This window comes from Panthera pardus, unplaced genomic scaffold, assembly GCF_024362965.1.
Source record: "Panthera pardus isolate Hobbes unplaced genomic scaffold, ASM2436296v1 HiC_scaffold_2, whole genome shotgun sequence".
Taxonomy (NCBI): domain Eukaryota; kingdom Metazoa; phylum Chordata; class Mammalia; order Carnivora; family Felidae; genus Panthera; species Panthera pardus.
Genome location: NW_026526765.1, coordinates 107,627,853 through 107,636,733, shown reverse-complemented (window position 1 = coordinate 107,636,733; position 8,881 = coordinate 107,627,853). Strand labels below are relative to the sequence as shown.

The following is an 8,881-nucleotide window of genomic DNA, read 5'->3' as shown; positions in this document are numbered from 1 at the left end:
AAAGCCTCAGTAGCATTTTCACCTCCCTCTCCCCTCACACCCAGATACCAGGTCCTGGCAGTTCTTCCTTTGATGTACTTTTCAGAGTCTAACTTGTTTCCCATCCCTTCTGCTAACATCCCCCATTCAGGTCTTTATTGTTTCATACCTGTGTCATTGAAATGAGCTCCAAACAGAACTTCGGCCTTCATTCTTAGTGGTCTACAGTGACTCAAACTATAGTTCTAGCTTTTTAATCTGGAAATATAATAATTCCACATATGATCGCTAGCACTTTCCTTTTTAAAAAAAAAAATGTTTATTTATTTATTTATTTATTTTGAGAGAGAGAGCATGCGCGTGCACGCGCACATGTGATGGGGGGTGCGGAGGGAGAGGGAGAGAGAGAATCCCATGCAGTGTCTGTGCTGTCAGCACAGAGCCCCCATGTGGGGCTGGATCCCACAAACTATGAGATCACGAGACCTGAGCCAAAATCAAGACTTGGAGTCTTAACCTACTGAGCTGCCCAGGCACCCCTCTAGCACTTTCTTCTATGCTTACCCAGTGTGAACTCTCTGCGTTGGCTAAAGTGGTCTAACTGGTATTTCCAAAAGGATCTGCTACCTAAATTTAAACAGTATATTGAGTGAAAATTACTTGGCAAAAACTTACTTACACATTACAGAAGCATGAATTTATTCTGTCTCGTAACTAACCCTGACCAATCTATTGTTAAGCCACGAGTCTGCATCTTTCTCTAGGCTCTCCACCTCAGTCAACCCAGGCCACCAGCATCCAGCACTCCCGTCACAAATTTTATCCCAGGCCCCCACTTAACAAGAAGAAGGGATCAGGTTGTCTTTGGCATCTCCTAAAGAATGTCTGCCTTTTCATACCACCCACAGCCATGTGCCCACAGCTCAATCCTGGAGGCTTTACACAGCCTTCCCTGCTGAATCGTTCTTACCCACACCCAGCTCACGGTGATCTCTGTCCCCTGAATTCTTAGAGCCAAACTCTTGTGACTTGTCCTGTTTAGAAGATACTAATATTCTACCACTAATGCTTACTTAGCCTTAGTAGCTTGTTGTTACAGACCCAAGGAGGGTGAAACTCCTTCAAGGTGACAAAAGCATCTTACTTTAATTTGTAGGCCCATGTTTCAACATTATTTAATGGAGCCTTACACGTGGCGGCTGCTAATTTGTTATCCGGGCTTGCTAGTCATGCTGGAAGTGAACGATAACAATTTTCTTTCTCCATTTGAGTGATGATAGAGACTCAGGGAGGCCTGTAGAAAATGGAAAGCCATAGTCTCCTTGGAGGAATAGATGCTAGAGCAGAGAACAAAGGGCCAAAAAAGGGAGATAGCCAGACTCTAAAAGACAAATGTTCCAAATGCATCAATTTCCGCAAGGTCAGGGACACATTTATGTAATAGCTTTCATATGAGAAGTTCCAGACAGTTTTTCTTCTCTCAGTTCCTCTGTCTTTACGTTTCATTATTGGGAGAATATGTAGATACACGTGGTGCCTGAACAAGGGTTCTTGAAGCTTCAAAGGTGCTCTCTTCTGTGGCCAAAATATCCCTGACCTGTGTTTTCCCCTTACAGTGTACCTGGGTTCACCTTGCCCTGCAGCCATCATTCTGACCTAGAAAGCGGTGGAATTGACAACCAAAACCTGGGAAATAAGAGGCATTCCTGATGATTCCAATAGGGGAAAACAGAGCATAAAAATAATTTGACATCGTAATAGATCTTATATACAGAACCCCACTATCAGCTGAGACCCAGCCAGAAAGGAAAATGCCTCTCCACTTTTAACTGCTGGACAAACCCCAGAACAATGAGTTACTTTATTTGAAACCAGGTGAAGCCATTTTCCTCCAGCAGGAAGTGGTGGGGAAGACAGAGGAGGGGTGTCAGACTGTCCACTGCTTTAAAAAAGACAGGATGGGGCCTCGTTGATTTTACAGAGACTGCATTTCTCTGCTTCATGTCCCCTGCCCTGTCCATATTACTTAGACAAATGTCTAAGTCCTAACTGTAGGTGTCAGTCAGGGAAAATTCATGGTTTTGTGGCTAAATGATGATACGTGACCTCCTCTTTTCAGAGATAGGATTTTTGTGTTTTGTTTTTTTTTAAGAAATCACTCCTTTAGACTGAGTTTCAGCACTAAAAACTGAATTTATTTCCCTAAGTGTCATATCCCTGATTTATATAGCAGAATCTTCTCCTGACAAGTGTATTTTTTAACTTCGATTTTTAAATAATACAAATAAATACAAGTAGACAGTAATTCTGATTAAAATAAAGATGCATGTATTATTGATATCAGTTTATTGTAGCATTACCATTAATAAAGTCTTTTATCGTCACAGAGAAGAGTGAAGGCCAATTTTGATGCATATATACTTTATCTTAATACAAATACTAAAAGAAATAAGAAGCATCAGGGGCTGTTTACTGCTATGCACTTATTCCCCAAATTTCTCTATTGCCTTGGCAATTGTACTCCAATTGGATGCTCCTTCCCCATTTTCACGTAATTCCTCCAAAGCAGGAAGAATAAATGTCCAGAAACCATTGGCATACAGTGCTGTAAAAGACACAAGTAAATGGAGGACTCAGCCCTTCGAATGTAATACTTGCTGGCCAAGGCATAATTTGGGTAAGCAAATTTTGAGCTTGAATTATTTTATACGTATATATAATTTGTTCAAAAAATTAAGGAAGACATACAGAAAGTGCATTTTTTTCATACAGCTGTACTGAAATTATTGTGAGCAAAAAAAAAAAAATTGAATTTTCAAGTGAATAATTTTTGGACTGAAGATATCTACCTTATTTGCTCCACCTTAGCCCCTTATCAGCATTACCTATGCATCAACAAACCATCCACTGAGTGTCCAGAGTTCTTAAACTTTCTCTGCTTTAACGGGATATGATACTCACTCTCAGTTTCGGTACGAGGAAAAGATACCAAATGGAGGCTTTGTTCAGCGGACAAACAATAAAATGGCTTCAGTGATAGAACTGTCTTTTCACCTTCTTAATATTATAAACACAAGTGAAGTTTCCATTGGCAACTTTTGCAACACTGTTCTCAAAACAGCAGACGCAATCATTCAAAAGGTAGAGTTGAAGGGAGACGGCAGAAAAAACCAGTAACTTTGTGCAGTTACGGTAAAACACAACCGGTATTCATCAGAAAATTAGAGGCTACATCTCACTAACAAACCTCTTGATCCCAGTCCTGTGGATGGAAATTTACATTCAAACGGAGCACCAAAATAACTTCCCTTCTGGGGGCAGTAAAGATTGTAACTAGTTTCTCAGCAGGAATGGCAAGGCCAAAGGAGTAACTTTTGGGGGGAGAAGGCTTGGAGTGCTCCACATAGTCAAATGGCAAGAAACCGGTTTGTCCTAGACCTGTGGCTCACATCAGGCCAAGGAGCGAATATAACCCTGTACAAGATTCTCGGGGACTCCGAAGGGAGAGCACCCCTAACTAGTTAACTAGTCTTTGGGGTCCCATTATTTAAAGTAACCGCCTGCGAGGTTCCAGGCAGTACTAAACCTATCGGGACCCATTCGATTGGAAGCCCGGAATTCCTATTTGGAAAGCAAAGTCCTAGTAGCTACGTGTCCCAGACGTCTTGCAGAACAAATCCCATGTAACGTTAGGACGCGCTAAACAGAACTATACTATCCAACAGTACAGGGGGTGAATTAGGCGGAAAGAGTCTGCATCCTGTGGATGCAACTGCCCTCTCAGGTTCCACGGGGAGCGTCATCTGCAGGACGGCCTGCGCGCCGGACACCAACACCTCTTTGCCTCCCCTGGTCTCTCTCCTCCCGCCTGACCTAGCTCCCCGCGCTTTCTCAAACCGTGCTGTTTATTCTGCGCGTTCCGCGGCGCAGGCGGAGGGATGGCTCTGGTTTGGGTTACATCTCCGCGCGCGCGCGCGCCAAGTGCAAAGCAGACAGCAGCTGGCTGGGTAGGCGCGCGAACCTTTAGGCCGCTGGGGGTCCCCAGCATGCACACCTTGGCTGGCGGGCATGGCCCGGGGTGGGTAAGTGGCGATGCCAGAACGTGCAGACTCGCCACCAGCCTACACAAACAGAAGTCCGTTCTCCCATCCCACTGGTTGTCAGTTTCTTTGGTGAGTGCTGACACGAAGGCAAGCACGGATACAATCGTTCCTCACTCCCGCCTCGCTCTCCCCCACTGGCCCAGCCTTGCTTGTACTTACAAGTCCACTCTAAGAGACAGCTTCTGGCCACTTGTTTGGAATCCAAGAAAACAGACCATGGGGCTGTGCGCAAAAGAGTTATTCAGCGAGTCTACACAGGGAAGCGGGGATTCCCAGGGACATCACAGGCACTGGGAAAACAGAACCTCCAGCCTTTCCCTACTAGCAAACCAATGCATAGGGACTGGCGAGGGCGCAAAGGGAAGCTCGAAAGAAGGGATGAAACTGAAAAAAAAAAAAAAAGTGAGTTTCTAGGGTAGGAGTGCGGGCCAGGGTTGGGACTAGGTAATGAAGCAAACTTCTGAACCTTAAATTCAAGTTCTAGCAGTGGGGCGATTAGGTGGGAGCCGTTAGTGGGCGCGGCGGCTGGGTGTACAGTTTATTTTTCTGCGTAGATTTTTTTGCCTTGAACCGCTGAGGCTCAAACTTCCGCCGCGAAGATGTGGAGTGCCGAAGAGGGAGGAGGCAACTACAAGGATCAACACTGATTCCGAGGCCAAAGTGTGAGCCAAGGTCGCTTCTCACAGACCCAGGTAGTTTCCCAGGCCCTCCAGCCCCACCTTTGGGGGCCTCTTTGCCCAAAGCGCACACCCTCCGAGCAAGGGATTAGGAGACAGGGGATTAGGGGACGGGGGAGGAGGGAGGAGGTCTGGAAGCGGCGGACCCAGCAGCTGAGAAAGTCGGGAAAAGTAGCAGGCTATCAGAGGTGTTGATTTCCACAGGGCTGGAGGAGGCAGAGAGGATGGGGCGGGCCTACTTGCGGACGACTCGTCCATCATCTTCGGCGGCAGAACTTGCACTTGATGATCTTCTTAAACGCGTTTTGGAAGTCTTTGTTGAAGTAGGCGTAAATGACCGGGTTGAGCAGAGAATTGGAGTAGCCCAGCCAGTTGATTATGGCGCCCAGAAGCGTGGGCATGTGGCAGCTGCTCTCGCAGAAGGGCAGGACCAGGGCAACGATGAAGAAGGGCAGCCAGCAGAGGATGAATGTGCCCATGATGATGCCCAGCGTCTTCACCGTTTTCCTCTCTCTGGCCAGGGCCATCTTGCGCTTGGCTTCGGCGTTGCGTTCATTCTTCTTCTCGAAGGAGGCGGGGGCGCAAGGGATACTACTGGCCTCGCTGGGCAGAGGCAGGTGCTCTTTGGAGTTGCCCACCCGGTGCACTTCAATCACCTCCAGGGCGGCGCCGTCGTCACCCTGCCTCACCGCGCCATTGGTGCACGGAGCCCCCCCTGCCTTGTTCTCCACGCCCTGCCTCCATTCTCTGCTCCCTGGCTCGCCATTTACGCTCTTCTTGGACTGCCGGGCTGGCGACACACCAAAGCGGGTGTCCGCTCCCTTCTTCTCCACCTTCTTGACTGTTTTGCGGATGCGGAAGCGCGCAGCTCGGAAAATGCGCCCGTAGAGAACCAACATTAGCAGCAAAGGGATGTAGAAGGCTCCAAAGGTGGAATAGATAGTGTAGCCATGGTCCTTGCTAATCGTGCACGCGTCGGGGTCCGAGCGGTCTTCGGGGGTGCGCCAGCCCAGCATGGGCGGGATGGAGATAAGGAAGCCAATGAGCCAAGTGAGGGAGATGAGCGCAGCGGCGCGCCGGGGCGTCCTCTTGTTCACGTAGTCGATGGGGTCCGTGATGGCCCAGTACCTGTCCAGCGCAATGGCACACAGGTGCAGGATGGACGAGGTGCAGCACAGCACGTCGAGGGCAATGAATAGGTCACAGGTGACCTGTCCCAGTGTCCATTTGTTGAGCACCTGGTACAACGCAGCCATGGGCAGCACCAGCACCGACACCATGAGATCGGTGACAGCCAGCGAGCCGATGAGATAGTTGGCCACATTCTGCAGGGAGCGCTCCAGGGCGATCGCGGCCACCACGCAAGCATTGCCCAGCACCGCGCAGAAAATGAGCGTGCCCAGCAGCAGAGAGGTGATCACTTGGTAGCCGAAGGTCACGTCGGAGATGACAGTAGCGTTGCCGCGTGTCCCGAAGGGACCCTCGGACAAGGTGGTGTTGTTGCCAGGTCCAGGGCTGAGCACATCCATGCCTGCGCGCCCAGCGGGGGGAGGGGGAGGGGAGAAAGAGCTGCCTTAGGATCCCCCTCGCCCCTCCCCCTGGGGTCTTCTACCCCTCTCTCCCCCCCGGGGAGTTCCAGGTGGAGGAAACGCCGGGACTCAAGCAGGAAGTTCTTACTGCTCGGGCGAGGGCATCTCCGAGGAGCAGCTTCTAGGAGCTCCTTGGGCTCCGTTGGTCCAGCAGGCTCCGAGACTCCAGCGGGGAAAGGAGTTCGCCAGAGAACAGCTCCGGGACCTCTGAGCGGCCGAGAGGTGGCTGGAACGTCTGTTTCTCACTGTCCATTTTACTCTGCCGCTGCTCAACTGGCTGCCGGGGCTGGAGTCTCCCCACTAGCAAACAATCTTCGGTCTTAGAAGTATCTGGAATAGAGAAACCTCGTCCTCTGCGGTCACTCTGTGATCTCTTCCTCCGTCTCTCCCTTCCTCTTTGCCACTCTCTCCTCCTGTCTCCTCTCTTTCTCTTAAGCCTGCTCTACCCCTTTCTCCCTCTCCCTTCTCAGCCCTCGTTCAGTCTCCCTCTTCCTTCTCACTCCCCTTTCTTTATCCCTCTGTGTCGCTCCGACAGCTCTGACGGTGTCCCTCCCTCCTACGCTAACCCTCCCCTCCTAACACTTCCCCAACCCTGAGTGTCTCTTTCCTCTGGGTCCCCGCCCTCCTCTCCCTCTAGCTAAGCGTCTTTTCCTTCTAGCCCCTTTTTGTCGGCAGAGATTCAGAATCCACTTTCACCGTATCCTCCGCTGGTCACACCGATATTACAACATATAACTCCGCCTCTCACCCAGCCAAACTAGAGAAGGGGAAAAAACAATCCTAACTATCCGTTGCTTCATATTTCTGTCAAATTGTTAAGAAGAGTTAGCAGCACAGAATGACAATAGGAAATGAGAAATGGAGCCACAGGGAATCTGAATGGGTAGGTAGACAGCCCTTGGATTAGTCTGTAAATTATTGTTAATTGATGGAAAGAAGACGAAGTGTGTTTTAGCTTATGAAAGAAGCCATCCTGTTCATTATCTGACAGTTCAGCCTGACTCCCTTGGGGAGGATGTTTCCTGTAGCTTTATTTATTTATTTGTAACCTTGGGGAATTAGCGGGGAGAGGGATTCCAAAGGGCGCGTCACCGGACAGATAAATAGCAGCATGTCAAAGTGAAGAAAAAACTCAATTCGGTATGTATTACACACACACACACACACACACACACACACACACACACACACACACACAAATACGCCTATCCATCACCATTACCTTTTTAATGTCAATAAACATTACTATGTTTCATAGCTTCGTGGCGAGTAAATTTAGAGAAGGGAATCTTTCGCCAGTGTTCTGTAAATAACGTTGGGCGTTTTATAAAGCCTTTTGCTTCTTTTATCAGAGCCTGCAAACCTCTAGGGAGAACTTGGTGGAACCCCTGGTCGCTGGCCCGCAGTTTCTCTTAAGCGCCGAAATTGACTTCAGCACTTGGGACAGCTCTAGGCAATAAGGGCTTATGTCGCCACCTTCTGGCAAATGCTTTGGAGCGCCATCTAAAAACCTCTGACTTGCAGAAATTAAGCAAATGTTGTGGCAATCCCATAACTTCAAGAAAGAAAAATACGGTTATTAAAAAAAAAGGTAATATTGAATTTTGTATATCTTCTATTTTCTTCAAAAATTTCTTTTATTGCCCTATTTTGCTCTTAATCTTGTATATCAAGTCTATTCTATTTTCCAGCTCTTTTTGAAAGTGCACAGCATCAGCAATTCGTAGATTCTATCCAGGAACTGGGTATTAATAGACCTATGTAAACATCTTGACCTGTGTTGGTTTTGTGCTAACAAAGGCTGCACTTTGGAACTCATACGTTTGGACATGTTCACCAAGGGTGGGGGGGGGGGAATACCTGATTTTGCAAATGGGGTTGACAACATAGAAAATGAATCCACTACCATGGGTTGCTTCTAAGCTGTTTCTTTTACCAAGAAAGGCAAATTTAATCCCATTTGAACATAAGTAAAGAATGGGATTCCTAATCTAGAAAAAAACATAGCACAACAAAGTTCACTTGTACATTATGATTGCATGACTGGAGCGAAGGAAAAGTGCAGAATCCAATCCTACAAGCAGATATGACAGATATGACTCTAGTTAACATGCACAGATTCACCACAGATAGCAATAATATTAATATTGTGTTCAAATTTGAACTCTGAATTTTATGGCTTTGAATTCTCCAAGACCAAACAAAAGAGCAATCACCAAAGCGTCAAAGAAAATCTAATTTGGCTGATGCATACAGTCCAGGGCAATGTGTTTGGGGATGGATTGTTTTACAATGTGATGCTGGGCACAGTTCCCACTCAATCATTTCAGCATGCCACAATAATGAACCTGACATTTATAATGATTCATGGCACCAAAAAGAAAGAGATAAGTATACACAGCAATACTGGCTACAGACTCTGAAGATGTCTTTTTTAAGATTTGTGAAGGTGTTCATTCCCCCTTTTAAAATATCCTCACAAAAACAGAACTAAATAGCTTTATTAAAGTATATTTGTGGATCCAAAAATTAT

The 8,881-nt window shown here is 47.4% G+C and overlaps 1 protein-coding gene across 1 annotated transcript; it reads right to left on the bottom strand.

Annotated features, from left to right (window-relative positions):
* Positions 1–2,152: 2,152 nt before the first annotated feature.
* HTR1A (5-hydroxytryptamine receptor 1A) lies at positions 2,153–6,875 on the bottom strand. The gene has a single exon (XM_019414326.2). The coding sequence runs from the start codon at positions 6,286–6,288 to the stop codon at positions 5,017–5,019; it is 1,272 nt and encodes a 423-aa protein (XP_019269871.2). The 5' UTR covers positions 6,289–6,875; the 3' UTR covers positions 2,153–5,016.
* Positions 6,876–8,881: the final 2,006 nt, after the last annotated feature.